Below are 17,889 nucleotides of genomic sequence, written 5' to 3' on the forward strand. Positions count from 1 at the left end.
GCGCTCGCACGGCGGGCGGCGTCCAAAGCGCCGACGTTGTGCCGTACCCATCCACGTCGCCGTGCATGAGGACATGCACGTACCTGTCGTAGCGCTCGATGGACCGCAGGCGCTCGGCCGCCGTGATGTAATGGCCGTCGAGCGACATCACGTTGGGCAAGAGGGCGGCGACGATCATGCGGTACGTCGCCTCGTCGTCGTCGCCAATGAGACCGGCGTTCCCGTGCAAATGCAGCTCGAGGATGTGGACGTCGTGGAGCGGGACGAGGTCCTTGAAGGTCAAACTGCCGTCGCTCAAATTGAGGTACCCAAGGGCAAGACAGCTCGAGAGGGGGCTCAGGTCGTGGAGCCGCTTGTTGGCGCTCAGGTCGACGAGCCAGAGCTGCGGAAGGCCCTCCAGATTGCTAATGTCGACGAGCTTGTTGTGGCCAGCGTAGAGCGAGTGGAGACAGCCACAGTGTTGGAGGTTTGCGAGCGCTTGGACGCTGCAGTGCTCAACGTGGAGCACTTGCAGCTGGTCGAGGGGCGCCTTGCTGCGGCCGCGCAGAAGCACCTCGTCCGTCACGCGCATGGCGCAACACTCGACTAAATATAGACCGGCGTCTCGACGACGTTAGCGGGTACGCTCGTCTCGGGCTTGCAATGGCGCTGACCTCACTGCCTCGCAAAGCGATGGTTCTGCACGTTCGGCTCGTGCAACAGGGCTGCTTCATATGCACGAGCATGGGGTCATAGCCGCAAGGCTGTCTCGAAGCGACCCTGTTGTACGTTGAGGGTCGCGGCGCAAAATTTCCAACCGAGCCGTCGAGGGCTCAGACAACAACACGTTTTCTTGATCATGGACGAGATGGTTTAACTGCCTACGGCCCTTGCCTCTTTAGCACGCCCGTGCAGCGCGGGTGCTAGCAAGTACCTCGTAGTTCACTGGATAGTACCAAGGGAGTAAAGCATTTTTCTTGGTACGCAGCACCGCGAAGGACATGAAACCAGTCAGCGTTGATGGACAGTACAACGCAACTTGGTAAACTCTAGCCATTTCGTCTGTCGTACACGACACCACCGTTATAGCGCGGGTCCTTGTACAATTATGTTGCTCGCTGTGCCTGCTTGGCGAGGTTAGCTTGATGGAGCTCGGACTCTGCCTCGTGCCGCAACAGGACGTCGCGCGATTTAAATTTGCGCCGACAAAGCAGACAGTGCAAGGCGGGTACGACAACTTCTGGAGGCGCCACTACAGGGGGAGAGGGGACCTCTGGAACGGAGGAATTCGGTGGTTTGCCGGACGCGAACGACGCCCACCCGCCGCGCTTGGCCTCCAGGTCGGTTGCGAGCAGCGCTTCGCGGCGATGGTCCTCTGGCGTTGGCAGCGGGGTCTCGGTGGTCTTGGTCTTGTGCTTCGTCTTGGGCGATGCGATAAAGACCCGCTCGAACCCGCGCTTTTGGAACTCGGCGGCAGCTTGTCGCTCTTCCTCGGCCATGAAAGCGGCGTAGATCTCGTCGGGCGTGCGCATCCGCCCGTGCGTCGCTGGCGCGGGTCGCTTGGCAGGCGGGACATTAGCATGATCTCTTCGCCGCTTCTTGCTCGAGGACGAGATCGATGCAATGTACTGTGTCTGGCTCGCATCGTCGGCGAGGCACTCGTATGCGATGCTGAGCTTCTTGAACGCCTCCTCCGCCTCTATGGTACCCTCGATGGGCTTCTATTTGCAGAGGGTAGGAGACGTACGAGCATGGGCACTCTTGTCGGGATGGACGACGCGCGCCAGTAGCTTGTATTGCCTAGCGATACACCCATGAGATGCGACTGGACGCCGACGTCGTACCTCCGCACGGTCGCGAGGTCGGCAAACTCGATTCGGGCAAGGCCGAGCACGGCAAAGTGGTGTCTACAGACAAGATCTTCGGTATCACGTGGGCCATCGCGCGTCGCCGTACCGAGCGCCAAGGATACGGGTCACCTCGCAGCCGCCATCGTCGTCCATGGCCAACCTTGCGCAAGCAATCGTTCAAGTAGGGATTGAATCCTATTTCTGCTTTTTCCGGAACCGGACATTTCGTTTCCGGTAGGACATTACCTTGTCATCAAGTTGTCGACCGAGTGCCGCCAGCTCGCGCCAAGCTCGTCAAGCTCCAGTACGTAGCCGCAAGAGTACATCAATGACTAGTCAATTTATGTACTCTTGGTAGAACTAGCAGTGCCAAGGCGTGACGGGCCTTTTGCGAGCGCACCGTGCAAACAAATTCGCATCACAGCATCCAATATCACGGGAGCAGTCCCCGTGTGGATCTATCCCGGACCTTTCGAAAGCACTTGGTGGAATATGGGAGGCATTGTCTCGCTGGAAGACGCGAGTCTCATCTTCACGACGCCGGACGGCATTGGTATCCACGAAGACTTCGCGCGTGGCTACGAGCCGGACATGCCGCTCGCGATCAAGCGGCCGTTCGTCACGCACGCCGACGACGCGCTCATCCGAGAGCACTGGGCGACGATCTCAACCGGGTCGCCCGCCTTTCTACCTCAAAAGCACATGACACCCGTCAAATTCTTCCATGCGACCTTTTACACCAAGCTCTTTGCGCGCGTGCCAAGCGCCCGGTCGCTCTTCCGGTCGTCCCTGACGCTGCAAGGCAAGTCCATCACGGGCATGGTGCACACGCTGGCGACATTGATCCGGTCCCGCGACGTTGTCGAGACAGCCCAGCGCCTCGCAGCCATGCACGCGAGCTACGGCGCGTGCAAGGAGCACTACGCCGACGTCGGTATCGTCTTGCTCGAGACGCTGGAAGCCGTGAGCGGCCCGGCGTGGTCGGAGAAGATCAAGACCGCGTACCTCACCGCGTACTGCTTTGTGTACTATTTGATGCTGCCCGTGATCTTGAGCACGCCCGTGGCGCCGATTGCGCCGAGCGTCGACGCGCACATCGTGGCGAGCGAGGCCATCGCATCCAACGTCCAACGGCTGCGGATTCTGGTCGACGTTGCACTGCAGTACCATCCGGGCGACGCATTGGTTGTCGGCGTCCCGCTCTCAACCGGCGAGGTCCGTGCTTCGTTTGCGCTAACGAGTCTGTACGACGCCGACTCGCGCGAGATCGAGCTGTGCGTCGAGAGCATTGACAAGGTCTTCGAGTGGCTCTGCAACGCCCCGTTGCAGTCCAAGTTGCAAGTCTTTTGGGTCCTCTCTAGCATGCACTGGGAGCTCGACACGCCGACGTCACTGCCTCGGAAGGCTCTCTTTCTGAGCGAAGGCGCGGCCGGCGCACCGTACTTCGCTATCGTGCGCGCTCTGTACGCTGCGCGCGAGTCCTGCGACTGCGACGTCCTGTGGTTGCAGTGTGGGTCGGAGCCGATACCGTATTTCGAGCACCCGTTCAACGACGAACCGTGGGCTCGGTGCCAGATTGCACTCGTCGATGCACCCACCGCGCTTTGCAACTATGACGTGGCAGGCTGGCACGCATCTATTGCTGGATCGCCTGACTTTGTCGAGGCCAGCACACAAAGCTTTGTACAAGCCGGTGGCCATGTCAGCGAGATGGGTGTGTACGCACTTCCCCCATCCGTCTGAAGCGTCACCAACGTGACACGTGCATGATCTTTCGTAGACGTGGTAATTAAGAAATGAGAGCTAGCATGAGTTAGCACGCGCCCATGGCGTGCCGCAAGGTGCGGGCGATCGTCTTCATGCGGGGTACCGAGTTGGACGACGACGACGACGTCTTGGACATGGCGCGCAGAAAGAGATCCATGTCGATGCTAGGACGAGGTTACGCCTCAGTACACGCAGCGCCGAACGTACGTTTCCAAATTCTTGATGGATTGGATCGAGTTGCGGAAGTGGTAGAGGACATAGACGGCGTACTGGGTGATAGGCGTCTGTCGATCGACGACCATGTGCTGGAGTGCTTCCCAAAACACTTCGAACAGATTCGTGTTTCCAGGATCGCCGTCCGGTTCTTTTCGACAAGGCAGCAGTTTTTGATCGTCTTGGCCATCTCGAGGCGCGCGTAACAGCTGCGCGTGTCTTCGAGGCTCGTGTGGACGAGGCCAATGTAGTCGTTACAGTACTCCATCATGACGTCGTCCGAGACGGCGCCCGAGCCGGGAAAGACTTCGGGCATCGCGTCGATGTTCAGCCATGCTTCGCTCTTGCGCAGGATGCGGTGCCTATCTCTGCGTGAGTGCTCCGTGGCGCCAAGGTCGCGTACGTGTCCTCGAGGGCGTCTTTGTCAAAGGCGCTGCACTCGCTCCGGACGACGTCAAAGAGGCGAAGAAAGTGACCTTCGTCTCCCTACGCGCCACGGCATGAGAACGGATGCCACAATAATGCGATAGGTAGTAGTACGCTTAGGAGGTAGCCGTCGACTTGCACAACGTCCGGGCTGTCGATGGGCTTGGTCAAACCGAGCCGGAACGTGACTTCTTCGGCGCAGAGAAGACCATGCACTTCCATCTAGGACCAGCCGTGTGGGACCCCCGCAGCAGAGATGCTGTGACGTACCTGCCACGGCTTCTTCTTCTCGTAGGAAAACTCGAGGCTGCGCACAACTTGCTCGAGGCGGTACAGGGTGTCCAGGGGGCTCAACACCGACATAAACGACGGGTTCACGACATGGTAAAGTGGGTTCGGGTCCGTCAGCGGGATTTCGACGTCTGGCTCCATCGGCTCCTCGGTCCGTGGCTCGTGCCGGTACGACGCCTCTGATGCCGGTTCGCTGCCAAGAACGAAGTCGTACACCGGCTTCTTGGGGGCCTCTCCGCCGTAAAACAACGGCGCGTCGATGCTGCCTGCGCCTGCGAACATTGGCGACGTAGCTCCGTGGGGCTGGTGGTGCATGTTGAAATCCGACTCGTACGGCATGGCGTCCATACCCTACGCGCATGCATGAGCGTGCTCGTCGCTGCCACATGTGGCTGCGTACAAACTGGCGCGACGTGAACCGTGCGGCGGCGACATGGCGGAAGGACTCGGTTGGCTGGCGGTAGAACTTGTCTGGAGTACCGTTTACCTCGTAGCCCTAGGTAGACACATGATGTCCATGAGCGTGGACTCGCATGGAGGGTGCTACGTACTGCGCGCATGAATTCGACGTCGTTCTCGGCGTCGGTCGCCGGCGGGCTCGCATGCTGCTCGTCGTGGTCGCGCTCCATGCTGCGGACTTGGTCTTGGGAAATGATGTCCGTGGCGTCTGGCCGCGGCCGAATTCTATTTTATACCAATGTAAAGCGATGCCGTTTTATTTCATGGCATACCAATACAAGGTATAAAGGTGGACACAAGAATAAAATTAGATTTGTATTTTTTGGATCCAGGACCGGCCACCGTGTAATCACATGAATATGGCCAAAACGACCAGCACTCACACACACGATGGGATTTTAGCCAATGAAACATAAAGAAGCGCTGCAAAGCGCACGTTTGCACCGATACACTGCTGGGATTGGTGCAAAAGAAATCATTGGCGGCCTTTTCCATCCAACGAGCGCGCGGATTGGATGATATTGTCCACCGCGTCAAATGCCGGTCATGTGCAGAATCGCCGACGCAAGCTTCTCTCGAGACGAGACGTACGAAGAACCTGGTAGAATCCACTGCCATACATCTCTCTGCATGTAGCTACACCGCTCAGAATTTGCCGCGTGGTCTCTACACCCTATAACACAAGCGCGGGAGGAAACGGTAACAACCCCAACTAACACTGTAAAATTGCGTGCGCACCTACATCCACACGTCACTCGAAAGACCTTCAATGTAGCATCTGGAAAAGGCCGCCACACTCACCAGTAGAGCCATTCTTGGCAGTAGCGCTATCAAGAAGAATATGACGCATAGAATGCTTCGCGACGACCCCTGGTGTGCACGCTACCTGGTCCCTCGCACGATCTCGAATCACGACCACTAACGCTCCTCGCTGACGCACCGGCCACGCCTCACGAGCGCATTAGGAAGTCCACCATATCTTTATAATTGCATGTAATATAACTCAGTTCAACAACAACAACGCATAGAATGCTTCAAAATACCTCTTTTCGATGGTTCAGAACTTGACATACACTGTTTTAGCGTCAAAAAGCTCACGACACGCTCCACTTCTACGGGCGGCGAAGCGATGGCAGCCGCACCGGCTACGCTGCTCGAGGTGTCGCGCAAGAGCATTTGGTCGAATTAGAAAGCTGAACTAGAGAGCGTGCAGACTAAGTCCAGTAGCTACGACCGTCGGACTTGAGCCAATACAATGTACTACAAGAAACTGCGTGTGGTGGCTACTGATAGTGATCACTGAGATCGTTCCCGCCGATCGCCATTCGACTTGAAAGATCCGCAAATCTTTGGCGCGTCACAGCGACCAATGGCATCACGCTGTCTCGCGTATTTTGACCAATCCCCCGCGTTTAATGGCTGCACGGGAGGGTGATTAGCTAATCATTTCACCGGCTCTCGCGACTTTGCACCATGGTGGGCGCGACGCCGCCGCCGCAAGGCGGCTCACCCTTCTCGCCCTTCCGGGACTACGAGTACCTCACGATGGACTTTGGCACGCGCAGCCATGTCGAAAGCGTAAGCCTCTACATGAATGCCAACCAAACTCTGCTCCTCGACTCGGTCAAGTCGCTTCAGACGGGCCTTGGGCAGCTGCCAGCCATGGGCGACGGCCACGAGATGCCGCCGTCGACGCGCTCGAGGCGCTTCTGTGCCCAGTGGCGCTGCGACATGCAGCTCTGGCAGCGGCTCCGCTCCAATTGGGACGCGTCCGTGCTCTGGGCGACGCTGGTTGCGATCCTGCTCATGCTCGCAGCAGCCTTTGCCCTCACGTACGTCGTCGACGAGCAGCGGTACAAGAAGATGCACTTTGGAGCGCACATGCTCTGCCTCCTTCCAGAGTGGAACGCCACGGTCAAGGACTCGGCGAGCGAGTCCAACATCAAGATGCTCAGCACGATCCTCACGCTGGGCAACTACTTTGTCATCTTTGTCGTCTCGGCCTTTCTCGCAGTGCAGTGCCGAGCGACCCGGCGCAAGATCATCGCCAACCCCAACAACACCAACCTCAGTGCGTCCTCTTGCCTTGAAGGATTGATACTTATGGTTGCCCTGCATTAGCCTCGGTGTTCGTCTTACCGTGCTACGACATGGTGTGGCTCACGCTTCTGGTCGTCGCTGTCTACGGCATGAGCGTCATGGCCGTCTCGATCACCGTCTCCATGAAGACGATCTGGGCCTACCGCGGCGCCGCCTGTTTTCTCATCTACCTCCCAACCTCGTGGTAATACACTCTGTTGATGACGACAGTAGGATCTCATCATATCGATGTGCATAGGGTCATGCAGCTTCTTCCGATCCTCATGGTGCAAAAGTCGATTTCCAAAGCTGCGGTCCAGCGCTCCATGCTTCTCTCGGGCGCCGGTACGTGCGTCGCTGTGCGATTTGTTCCGTATGAACTGCATGCTAGTGAGCGCGCTCCTGCTCAGCGTCATGGTGCTCGACAAGATGCACATTGCGATCTTCTTTATCGTCTTCCACGCCGTCTCGATCGGGTTTTACACGTGGGCCAAGTTTATTAGCTTCTCGCGCGCGTCCTTCGACTACATTTACATTGTGCTCGTCGCGTCGTCCCTCGTCGGCATCCTGTACGTCCCATGCGTTGCCAACTGTCTCACTGTCGATGGGCGTAGACCGCCGGTGATGCTTTTGATCCGGTCGCCGGACCACGACGACATGTACTACTACCTCTACGTGACCGTGACGGTCATTGGCAACCTCATCGACTGCTTCGGGATCCTTGGCATCATGCTCACCCTGCGCGTACGCGGGCGAAAAGATCCTTCAAGCTCACGACGGTAGCGCGTAGGCCGATACCAAGTACTGGCTCGGCATTGACTACAACTCGCTGCACACTAAAGACCCGGCCAAGCTGTACCTCCGACTGGTCCACCTTCTACAGCATCGCTCTTTGTTGAAAGAATCTGCGGTCGTAGATTGCAGAGAGAGGCATGGTGTCGTCCTTCTCGACCCGCACGTCTGTCTACGACGTGCACTACATGATTGAAGAGTTCAAGAAGGTGCGCCTTTGCATTCCGTCGTGCTTCACACCCAACCGAACATACGGGTAGAGCATGATTGACTTTTCTCTCTTGGACCTCGAGTCGGTGGTCGCCCAAGGCGCGACCGCCGTCGTGCTCCGCGGCTCGATGCAGCGGACGCTACGCGACGCGGTGCCCGTCGCCATCAAGATGTACACGTCGCTCTTCGTGACGGACGACGACGTGCGCCGCTTCTCCAAGGAGACGTCGCTCAACATTGGTCTCTCGCACCCCAACATTGTGCGTTTTTACGGGTACCGGGTCTCTCGTTTTGTGCGTTGGCGTCTCAGCGTTCTAGGCTCTGCGTCGTGCCGCCTGCGATCTGCTTGGTGTTCGAGTACTGCGAGTGGGGGTCGCTCGAGCTCGTTTTGCTTGCGCAGAACCGGTCGACGACCGAGTGGGACCTCCAAACGAAACTCAAGGCGTGCTTGGATGCGTGCCGCGCAGTCGCGTACCTCCACAGCTTTAGTCCACCGCTCTTGCACCGGTAGACACCTCTCTCTACATAGTACCTCAAGCGTGGGGTAGGGACATCAAGACGGCCAACTTTCTACTCGCCTCGGACGCGATGCTCAAGCTCAGCGACTTTGGCGAGAGCAACCTCATGCGACCCAAGAACGACGGCACGATGACGGTCGTCGGCAGCGTCGACTTTATGGTGCGTCGTTTTGGGTCCTGCGATCTGCGATCTGCGATTGGCGATCTGAGATTTGCGATCTGCGATCTGAGATCTGAGATCCGAGATGGTAGGCGCCTGAAATGATCTCGGGGGGACGGCCCGCGTCGGCCGTGTACGGCACGGCGGCCGACGTCTACAGCTTGACGATGACGCTGTGGCACATTCTGGCGCCGGGTCGGAACCCGTGGAAAGGCCGGTCGCACTTTGAAGTGTACACGGAAGTGACCCAAGGCCACCGGCCGACGATTCCGCTGACGCTGCCACCCGACTGCATCGACTTGCTCGAGAATGGGTGGGCAGCCGACCCGGCCAAGCGCCTCTCGGTGCAAGCCATTGCAGCCCGTTTCCAGACCATGTGGCTTTTAGCGAGCCACCGGCAACACCTCCCGCGGACAGGTCGTCTCCAATGCGGGTCTCTCAAGCCGTCACCAAGGTAGGAATATCGACGAGAGTAAAATTATTTAGTCGCAACCCGGTCGGTCTTTTTCTTGGAGGACTTGGACTTCTTCTCCTTCTCTGCCGCTTTCTTCTCGGCGGCGTCTTTGAGCTTTTGCTTGTGGAGCTGGCGCTGACGCTTGAGGACGTTCTGTTTCCGCGCCTTCTCGTCCTGCTGCATCGCCTGCCACGACGCATCGAACTCGGCGTTGTCGACCTTGGCCAAGTCGACGTCGTCCGGCTCGGTGTGACCAGCGTCGGCGGATGGCGTAGCGTCGTGTCCGAGGAGGATACCACCGTCGTTGTCTTCGTCGATGCCAGAAGGCTTGGACGGTCGGTGCACAAGGACCGGCGCAGCGACAGTTGGCCGCTTCTTGTTGGGTTTGCGCTCAAAGCTAAAGGGATCGGGCGTTGAGTCATCGTCACCGTCGTCGGCTGCCGTGTCATCCATGCGACTGTCGACGCTCGACGACGGCTCGGTCGATATATAGAACGACTCGAAGTCGGCTGGCGCGCTCTCGGGCGCTGGTACCGCGACGCCGACCATCTCGGGCGAGCTGTGTACGTCGGCTGCTTCGATCCGCACGTACGACGCTTCGTCAAAGAGAGAGGCGGATGCCTCGTCTTGCGGTTTCTCAGCTGTAACAACGCGGGCCAAGGAGCTCGTGGAGCTTCGACCGCCGTCATCAGCAAACAACCACATCGAAGCGGCAGTCGTCGCCGCTGGCTCTTGTGCGGTTGGCGTCGTCAAAGGAGTGGCGACACGAACTGTAGCTGCGCCGAAAAGACCATCGTCAAACTCCTCGTCGAGATCAATGACGAATCCTGACGCCTGACTCGGCGGCAGTGAGAACTCGGCAACGGTGGATGCTGCCTCGACGACTGTTGGAGCTGCCTCGTCAACCGTAGGTGCGGTCTCGACGACTGATGGAGCTGCCTCGTCGACCGTAGGTGCGGTCTCGACAACCGCGGTCTCCACAGTCTCGGACTGCATCACCAGGTCGTCCAAATGATCCAAAGACACGTCTCTTGTAATCGGGAATGACACGTCCGTCAGGCTGCAGGTCTGCACCGGCAGGTCAAGCAACGGAGCGGGCGTAGGAGTGGGCAGCGTCGTCGTGACGGGTGCTGTCGACGACCGCAACCGCAAGCTCGGCAACTCCTCTTCGTCCGAGTAGCTACTTCCGGCGACAACGACTGCCGGGGCCAAAGTTGGCGTTGGGATAGAGCGTTTTGCCGTCCGCAAACTTGGGAGGTCGTCTTCCTCGTCGTCATTGTCGTCATCGGTTGGCATCGGACGGACGGTCGACGGTTGTGACGCCAGCGGTGTCGCCACGTCGTCTTCGTCACTCGAGCCATCAAAGAGGTTTTTGGACGCCGTCACCGGACGCGACTTGTCGTCAAAGAGCCGGTCAAACTTTCCGGCGTCGTCCTGGAAGAGGTTGTCGATCGAGTCCTTGCGCACTCGGGGCTTGGTGACTGGCTTGACAACTTGTGCTGGCTGAGGTGACACCTCCGCCTCGGTTAGTGTACTTGCTGGCGCCTTGGGCTTGCGCTTGAGGCTCGGCAGTGCCGCGTCGTCGTCGCCCGTCGCCTTGGACATGTCTTCGTCCGAGCCGTAAATATGCTGCAGTCGCTTGGTTGTACTACGGCTCTCGGTGCGCTCGTCGTCATCGCTCGACGCGACGTTGTCACCGAAAAGCTCCTCCTTGTACGGCGACGCTTCCGTGAAGAGACCGTCGAACGAGTCCTTTGGCTTGCGCGGCGGCGACGAGTCGCTGTCGTCCATCGTGAACCGCCGGTTCGATGCTTTCTTCGCAGCCACTTGGGGCACGGGCGACCGGCCTCGTCGGGGCTTGTGGCGCCCCGGCCAGCGCGAGACGGGCGCGTCGTCTTCTTCCTCGTCATCATCGTCGTTGCCCTTGTCGTCTTGGAGACCGCGGCGTCCTTGGATAGCAAAAAGCGACTCGTACTGCGGCTTGCCAGACGCCTGGTCGTCCTCGAAGAGATCTCCAAACGAGTCCTTCCGCGGTGCCGGGGGCTGCCGTTTCTTCTTTTGACAATCGGCGGTGACGGGGTCGCGTCACGATCGCTCTCACTCTCTTGTTCAAAGATGCTAGCGGCGTTCGACCGACGGTGCGACTTGCGCGCTGCAAGCAAGCTCTTGAGTTCTGCGAGCTCGTGCTCGAGCGACGAGAGCTTGTCGACGATGGCGATCCCCGTCGTCTCGGAGAGCGCCGGCGGACCCACCGGTTGTCGCAACACCTCGGACACTGGCTGCCGCACGACCAGCGCCTTTTGCGGCACGATGTACGAGCCCGAGACCGGATCGAACTCGGCTTCGTGGCGCTTCGTGGTGTCGTCGTCGTCCACATCAAAGTCGCCGGCGGTCGTCGCATGCGGCTCGGCATGCGCGTACCGACTCGGGCGCGCAGGCAGCGCAAACCGATCGGGTCCGTAGCGTGACGCGCCAGGCACCGATGCATACGCGCCGTACAATGACGATACCGACGTGGTTGTCGGTGACGACCCAAAGACATTGTCTTCCAACGTCCCTCGCCGTGTCTCACGCGTCGGCACCTTCTCGATGGACGGGATATCAAAGGCGCGCGTCTGGAGGTCCCGGAGAGGCTGCACCTGCCGCGGGCCTTCAAACATATCGTCGAACGTGTCGCGGCGAGGACGCGTCATCGGTGCCGACGCTTGTCTCGGTACGAGTGTCGACGACGACGACGACGGACGCATGGACACCGCCGAAGGGTTGGCATACGAGCTCGTAACTTTTGACTGCGACGCTTCGTCGTTGCCACGGGTCCACACCTCGACCTGTTCGGATTCCTCTGAATGCGACACGTGGCTCACACTGAGGGCATCCGACGTACTCGACGCGACCGAGACCGAGATGGACGCCGATGCTGATGCCGATGCTAACGCCGGTGTTGATGGTACCACAATAGTCGCTGGCGCGCTGGCCTCGGACGGCTCTTTGCCGCCAAAGAGGCGCTTCATGGTGGCTCGGAACCCATGCTTTTTCTTTTCTGGCGCGGTCGAGGGCGCTAGTGGCGGGCTAACGGGCGCTGGCAGTGGTGCGGCCATGGCCGGTGGCGCTGGCTCGTGATCGCGCGATGGTACGACGGTCACGGTCGGAGGGGGGACGGCGGCTGCGCCGACGGTACACTTGCGCGATGCCCATGGCGGTCAGCCCGCCGATTCTCATACTGCGGTTGTGTCTTGGGCGGCGGAAATCGAGATTGCGACCGGGTGTCGTCGAGGTCGTCGTCGTACAACGGCCGGTCGTCGAACACGACGTCGGCGAAGCGAAGATTGCCTTGTGGCTTGGCCTTGGTCTGCGACGGACCGACCGAAGCCCACGCGCTCGACGACGGAGCTGAGGATCGGGGTGCTTTTCCAGGCACCGGCATCGGCGCCATCGGGCTCACGGGTTCGTTCTCATCCAGGAACCAGTTGTCGATGCTCTCTTGCAACCGGTGCGACGACGGTGCCATTGGAACAGGGCGGGGTGGCCGCGTGGATAGCGTCACGTCTGCTTCGGCTCGCTTGATGCGAGGTTCCTTCTTTGCTGCTGGGGCTGCTGGTTGGGACGGCGAGGGTACCTTTCGTTGAGGCTGGACGCCTTCGACGCAGGCGATGCAGACGCGCTGCGGCTTCTTCGCCGTTGGTACAAACACCGAGCACGATGAGCAAATGACATTGCCGCACGTGCGGCAATGATGACGGCGCTTCACGAGCGAGAAGGGCGTCTCGCACACGTGGCAGGCCGGCGCCTCGGCGTCGTCGACCCACGGAACGGCGGTCTCGGTGGCGGCCGCTGCCTTGGTGGGCGCAGCGCTTGCCTGTCGCCGGCGCTGCGTGGCGTAGTGGTCGTCGAACTCCTACGCATGAAGCTTGAGCGTAGACATGGCGAGCGGCCGCTTACGTCGCCTGACGACATGCTCGACCGCGTGCTAATGAGGTTGCAGCGTGGGTCCGAACACGAGTGCTCTTGGATTGGCTGAAAAGTCTGGCGACCGTCATTCCGTCAACCGCGTTTTATCCAATCCAAGCAAAGTACTACCCATGGCAATGCTACACACGCGTGGGATTGGTTAAAAAGACACGGTGTTTCAACCAATCCAGATCCGTACAAGAACAAGGTTACGTACCACGTCGACATGCCACATTCAGCAGTCTATCAACTCGATACTAGCTCTCTGTCCTGGCCGCAGCGCAGCGCAGTGCAGTGGGGGTGCGATCACCAACAAGACGCCTGCTCCTGCTTTCGCTCGTAGCCACCCGAGTGCTAGTAGTATGTTTTCAATAAATAGGGTTCTTCTACATGCTGGTTGAGTGGGCCAAGACGTAGCTTCCCGAGGTCCCCGACATGGAGGACGATGCGGTTGGCGCCTCCAGCCGCACACACGAGGCGCCGCCCTTGAGCATCCCGAGCACGAGCTCCTCCATTTCATCTGCGTGCCAGCGCTCGTCGGCGTCCGGTGCCCACCCACGCTCTAGCAGCTCGTGGCAGTCGGTGGGCAGCGTCTCCGGTATCGGTGGGCGCTCGCCCTGGATGGTTTTGGTGTACACTTCAAAGTGCGACCGGCCTTTCCACGGGTTCCGACCCGGAGCCAGAATGTGCCACAGCGTCATCGTCAAGCTGTAGACGTCGGCCGCCGTGCCGTACACGGCTGACGCGGGCCGGCCCCCCGAGATCATTTCAGGCGCCTACCATCTCAGATCTCAGATCTCAGACCGCCAATCGCAGATCGCAGGACGCACCATAAAGTCGACGCTGCCGACGACCGTCATCGTGCCGTCGTTCTTGGGTCGCATGAGGTTGCTCTCGCCAAAGTCGCTAAGCTTGAGCATCGCATCCGAGGCGAGTAAAAAGTTGGCCGTCTTGATGTCCCTACCCCACGCTTGAGAAACTATGTAGAGAAAGGTGTCCATTTCTACCGGTGCAAGAGCGGTGGACTAAAGCTGTGGAGGTATGCGACCGCGCGGCACGCATCCAAGCACGCCTTGAGTTTCGTTTGGAGGTCCCACTCGGTCGTCGACCGGTTCTGCGCAAGCAAGACGAGCTCGAGCGATCCCCACTCGCAGTACTCGAACACCAAGCAGATCGCAGGCGGCACGACGCAGAGCCTAGAACGCTGAGACGCCACCGCACAAAACGAGAGACCCGGTACCCGTAAAAACGCACAATGTTGGGGTGCGAGAGACCAATGTTGAGCGACGTCTCCTTGGAGAAGCGGCGCACGTCGTCGTCCGTCACGAAGAGCGACGTGTACATCTTGATGGCGACCGCGGCATTTGGCCGCAGTATGTGCTTGTGCATCGAGCCGCGGAGGACGACGGCGGTTGCGCCTTGGGCGATGACGGCGTCGAGGTGCAGACACGAGTAGTCGATCATGCTCTACACCAAGATGCAGACAGCGGAAGCGACGACGAAGGTCATACGTCTTTAAACTCTTCAATCATGTAGTGGACATCGTACACCGACGTGCGGGTCGAGAAGGATGAGACCATGCCTCGGTCCGAAATCTACGGGCGCTCGGTACCCTTGACGCAAGCGCATGGACGTACCAGTCGGAGGTACAACTTGGCTGGATCGTTAGTCTGGACAGAGTTGTCGTCGAGGCCCAGCCAGTATTTCGTGTCGGCCTACGGAGACGCGTCACGCAATGAAACCATCAAGATATCAAGCGCACACGAAGACTCAGCAGAATCGAGAGAATCGTGAACGCATCGACCACGTTGCCGACAACAGTGACGCGGCTAAAGACAGACGGGTGCATTTGATGGTCCAAGAGCAGCACCACGGGGGGTCTACAGGACGCATGACGATATTGTTTCTATAGGTGCGGAAACGGACAGCATGTAGAGCACGGACGTCAACGCCAAGAGCACGTATACGACGTCAAACGACGTCCGTGCAAAGCAAACGTACTTGGTCCACGCATAGTACAGTAGCGAGACGAAGTGGAAGCCGAGGAAGAAGATCGGAACGCCATCCGACGCCTTGTCGATGAAGATAAAGCTCATAAAGACGATGGTCACTAATCACAGACAGAATACGTCAAGCGTAGTCGTCCCATGTGCGGCCACGTACTGGCGCCGGACAGCCCGACCGAGCGCAGGATCGCCGCCTTTGAAATCGACTTTTGCACCATGAGGACCGGGAGAAGCTGCCGGATCCTAATGGGCGCGTGCTGAGATTTGAACTGGCGGAGGTGCGAACCAGGTGATGGGAAAGTGAAAGAGGAAGCAGTAGATCGCGTCAAAACCGGGGTGGACCCAGAGCGCAGTCGAGACAGAGAACGTGACACCGACGATGAAGCTCGCGCCGAGCCCTGCGAAAATGTACCAGACCAAGGCGTAGCACGGTAAGACAAAGCTATTGGCTAGACACAGTATAAGCGCCTTGGACTCGCCCAAGCATGACGTACTGAGGTTGGCATGGTTGGGGTTGGCCATGATTTTCTTCTTGCTCCACGTGCATTGAAGCCCGAGGTAGAGCGAGACGCCAATGAGCACGACGACGTTGCCAGTGATAAGCATGATGCTGACCATGTCAAAGTACGACTGCCGCTTCGAGTGCCCGAGGTCCGGCGACGGCGCCATGCACTCGAGATGCGTGCCCAGCGGGTACGACGTCGCGTCCATGCAGGCGGGCACGGCGAACGACACGACGAGCAAGCATAGCACCGTGTAGAGCGTGAACCACAAGATGCGCGCGTCCCAGTTCTCTGCAATGCGGCTGCACGGCGCGCAGCGCGGTCGTTGGCTCGTGGCTGGCGCCTCGTAGGTCGTCGTCGCCGCCAGGAGGTCCGAGAGGCTGTGCACATGGCCGTCCTGCAGCTGCGAGAGGCTAAAGACATGCAGGTCGCTGTCCATCTTGGCGTAGTCCGCGAACGGCGAGAGGCAAGCGTCCATGGCGGACGACGTCTCCATCGCGGTCGCCTTGGTCCAACACCACGCTGCGCAAGGATGGAAGTGTGTAATCGGGAGGGGGGACCCCCAATAATGCGCTGTTGAAGAACGTATTGTAATCTCTTGATGTTTGTATGTGCTCAATGGCAAACGCCGTGACAATTTAATAAAAAGAGAGACCGCTCTCGGGTTTTCCTAGCCGAACGCATCCCCGTGGTACAAGAAGCGCTCTGGCGATGTCCTCAACCTATTATGGAGCCTCTAAACAAGGTGATCGCTCCCCTTCGTGCGTTGGTCGCTGCATTGTTTACCGTCGGGCAGGACAGGCGACCCAATCTCATGTGCACAGTCTCACCCCCTTTCTCGGCCCGCGTGCTTCGCAGCAGTACAGTTAGGACACCTACTTTGTGGGCGTTAAAGATCGTTGAATCCAAGCATATTCCCTTGCCGATGGATGGCTGTATCCTGCCGCGTGTCTACGCTGCGGGTGTGCTGTCGCGTACAAGATGGCGAGATCGGACCGCGAACGAAACCGTTTGCACCGGTTGGAACCGACAACGCGGTTGTCGCGTGATTCTACTCGCAGCAGCAACACTACAAGCCATGCCGATGCTTCGAGTGCAGCTGCGCCGCGTCGCCAACGTCCCGAGCCTCTGCGTCGACGAGCGCGGCCCGCGCTTCTGTGGCGGCCAGCGGGACCCGTACGTCGTGCTGGAGCTCGACGACCAGGAGCAAACCAGCGCCGTTGTGCCCCGGACGCTCAACCCCGAGTGGCACGCTAGCTTTGACTTTTGCCTGCGCGCCGAAGTCAAGCCCGTCGCGCGCCTCCGCGTCGCCGTGTACGACTGCCTTCACGCCGACAAGTTGCTAGTCTCGACCTCGATCGCGCTTGCCAGCGTCGAGGACGAGGTCAACGTGCCGTATCGGCTCGCGTCGCACCTCAAGATGCCACACGCCAAAGCCGTCGTGTGGCTCGATCTCACTTGGCGCCCTGCCCCGACCATCGTACTCGAGCTCTGGGAGAAGCAACGATTGAGCCAGCACGGGCAGTGGACCACCCAGTGCTTAGAGACCGCTGACGGCTACCCGTTCGAGTCCATGGACGGCTACGTGTGTGGCGAGAGCTTGGACGATGCCACTTCCAGTAGCATTCCCAGTGGATGGCGCAGCAGCGACGACGGATGGCGCCTCGCGCCGCATAGTCGATCGCAAGATTGGCATTACGCTGTGTCGTTCGCAGGTCCGTGGACCAGTGTGCTAGAGGCGACGTCTGCCGTGCGTCGCCGCGCGTGGGGGCGCACCTACCACCCTTCCACCGTCTTAGAGTAGAGATAAAAACCCTCTGAAACCCGCTGCTTCAATTCTGGAAGGAAACGCTGCCGGTTGGGTGGCGTGGTATCTTGAACCGGCGTCATGGAAGCGGCTCCGATCGCGGCGAATGCGCTGAGTCTCTCGTGGTCGTTTGGCTTCAACAAGGACATTGTCGGCGGCGTGCACAGCCTCTCGGACGATGCAGTGCACGCTATCTTCTACACGTCCGGCCACATGGGCGTCATCTACAACTACGCGCACCGCACGCAGCGCATTCTGCAGGGCCATTGCAACCCGATCTCGTGCTGCGTCGTGAGCGAAGACAAGCGCTGGATCGTCACCGCAGACCGCGGCCCCGACTCGATGCTCGTCGTCTGGGACGCGACCACGGGCAACCCGATCAAGACGCTCTTCTCGCCCCATGTCAATGGTGTTCAGTGCGTCGACA

The 17,889-nt window shown here is 59.4% G+C and overlaps 9 protein-coding genes across 9 annotated transcripts in view; 3 read left to right on the top strand and 6 right to left on the bottom strand.

Moving 5' to 3' along the window:
• SPRG_18952 (hypothetical protein) overlaps positions 1-571 on the bottom strand; it is a gene marked incomplete at both ends in the record, with an annotated part of 2,633 nt that extends 2,062 nt beyond the window's left edge. The window contains one exon of the mRNA XM_012339429.1: positions 11-571. Coding sequence (XP_012194819.1) covers positions 11-571 — 561 coding nt within the window. The remainder of the gene's footprint in view (positions 1-10) is intronic.
• A 660-nt stretch (positions 572-1,231) lies between these two features.
• On the bottom strand, positions 1,232-1,994 carry SPRG_00946 (hypothetical protein; the record flags this gene model as incomplete). Its single annotated transcript, XM_012339157.1, has 5 exons — positions 1,936-1,994; positions 1,824-1,886; positions 1,727-1,779; positions 1,300-1,678; positions 1,232-1,250 (listed from the first exon to the last, which is right to left on the bottom strand). Exons 1-5 carry the CDS (start codon positions 1,980-1,982, stop codon positions 1,232-1,234), a joined length of 561 nt encoding a protein of 186 aa, XP_012194547.1. The 5' UTR covers positions 1,983-1,994.
• Positions 1,995-2,321: 327 nt separating this feature from the next.
• On the top strand, positions 2,322-3,484 carry SPRG_00947 (hypothetical protein; the record flags this gene model as incomplete). Its single annotated transcript, XM_012339158.1, has 2 exons — positions 2,322-3,397; positions 3,454-3,484. 2 exons carry the CDS (start codon positions 2,322-2,324, stop codon positions 3,482-3,484), a joined length of 1,107 nt encoding a protein of 368 aa, XP_012194548.1.
• A 158-nt stretch (positions 3,485-3,642) lies between these two features.
• SPRG_00948 (hypothetical protein) lies at positions 3,643-5,200 on the bottom strand (the record flags this gene model as incomplete). The annotated part of the gene is made up of 8 exons (XM_012339159.1): positions 5,078-5,200; positions 4,927-5,022; positions 4,506-4,877; positions 4,350-4,457; positions 4,213-4,295; positions 3,970-4,171; positions 3,804-3,880; positions 3,643-3,760 (listed from the first exon to the last, which is right to left on the bottom strand). Exons 1-8 carry the CDS (start codon positions 5,153-5,155, stop codon positions 3,643-3,645), a joined length of 1,134 nt encoding a protein of 377 aa, XP_012194549.1. The 5' UTR covers positions 5,156-5,200.
• Positions 5,201-6,437: 1,237 nt separating this feature from the next.
• Positions 6,438-9,202, top strand: SPRG_00949 (TKL protein kinase; the record flags this gene model as incomplete). The annotated part of the gene is made up of 11 exons (XM_012339160.1): positions 6,438-7,056; positions 7,107-7,269; positions 7,324-7,409; positions 7,456-7,633; positions 7,679-7,808; positions 7,855-7,932; positions 7,982-8,065; positions 8,117-8,340; positions 8,385-8,573; positions 8,615-8,744; positions 8,837-9,202. Exons 1-11 carry the CDS (start codon positions 6,459-6,461, stop codon positions 9,200-9,202), a joined length of 2,226 nt encoding a protein of 741 aa, XP_012194550.1. The 5' UTR covers positions 6,438-6,458.
• Positions 9,203-9,222: 20 nt separating this feature from the next.
• SPRG_00950 (hypothetical protein) lies at positions 9,223-12,296 on the bottom strand (the record flags this gene model as incomplete). Its single annotated transcript, XM_012339161.1, has 2 exons — positions 9,223-11,199; positions 11,262-12,296. 2 exons carry the CDS (start codon positions 12,294-12,296, stop codon positions 9,223-9,225), a joined length of 3,012 nt encoding a protein of 1,003 aa, XP_012194551.1.
• A 41-nt stretch (positions 12,297-12,337) lies between these two features.
• On the bottom strand, positions 12,338-13,180 carry SPRG_00951 (hypothetical protein; the record flags this gene model as incomplete). Its single annotated transcript, XM_012339162.1, has 3 exons — positions 13,138-13,180; positions 12,815-13,093; positions 12,338-12,757 (listed from the first exon to the last, which is right to left on the bottom strand). The coding sequence occupies exons 1-3, from the start codon at positions 13,150-13,152 to the stop codon at positions 12,338-12,340; spliced, it is 714 nt and encodes a 237-aa protein (XP_012194552.1). The 5' UTR covers positions 13,153-13,180.
• Positions 13,181-13,488: 308 nt separating this feature from the next.
• On the bottom strand, positions 13,489-16,162 carry SPRG_00952 (TKL protein kinase). The gene is made up of 11 exons (XM_012339163.1): positions 15,647-16,162; positions 15,439-15,601; positions 15,310-15,395; positions 15,073-15,256; positions 14,909-15,026; positions 14,784-14,861; positions 14,658-14,741; positions 14,387-14,613; positions 14,154-14,342; positions 13,977-14,106; positions 13,489-13,922 (listed from the first exon to the last, which is right to left on the bottom strand). Exons 1-11 carry the CDS (start codon positions 16,149-16,151, stop codon positions 13,533-13,535), a joined length of 2,154 nt encoding a protein of 717 aa, XP_012194553.1. The 5' UTR covers positions 16,152-16,162; the 3' UTR covers positions 13,489-13,532.
• A 571-nt stretch (positions 16,163-16,733) lies between these two features.
• Positions 16,734-17,889, top strand: part of SPRG_00953 (hypothetical protein) — a gene marked incomplete at both ends in the record, with an annotated part of 3,799 nt that continues 2,643 nt past the window's right edge. Inside the window, 2 exons of the mRNA XM_012339164.1 lie at positions 16,734-17,244; positions 17,551-17,873. Coding sequence (XP_012194554.1) covers positions 16,734-17,244; positions 17,551-17,873 — 834 coding nt within the window. The remainder of the gene's footprint in view (positions 17,245-17,550; positions 17,874-17,889) is intronic.

Source organism: Saprolegnia parasitica (genome assembly GCF_000151545.1).
Source record: "Saprolegnia parasitica CBS 223.65 unplaced genomic scaffold supercont2.2, whole genome shotgun sequence".
Taxonomy (NCBI): domain Eukaryota; phylum Oomycota; class Saprolegniomycetes; order Saprolegniales; family Saprolegniaceae; genus Saprolegnia; species Saprolegnia parasitica.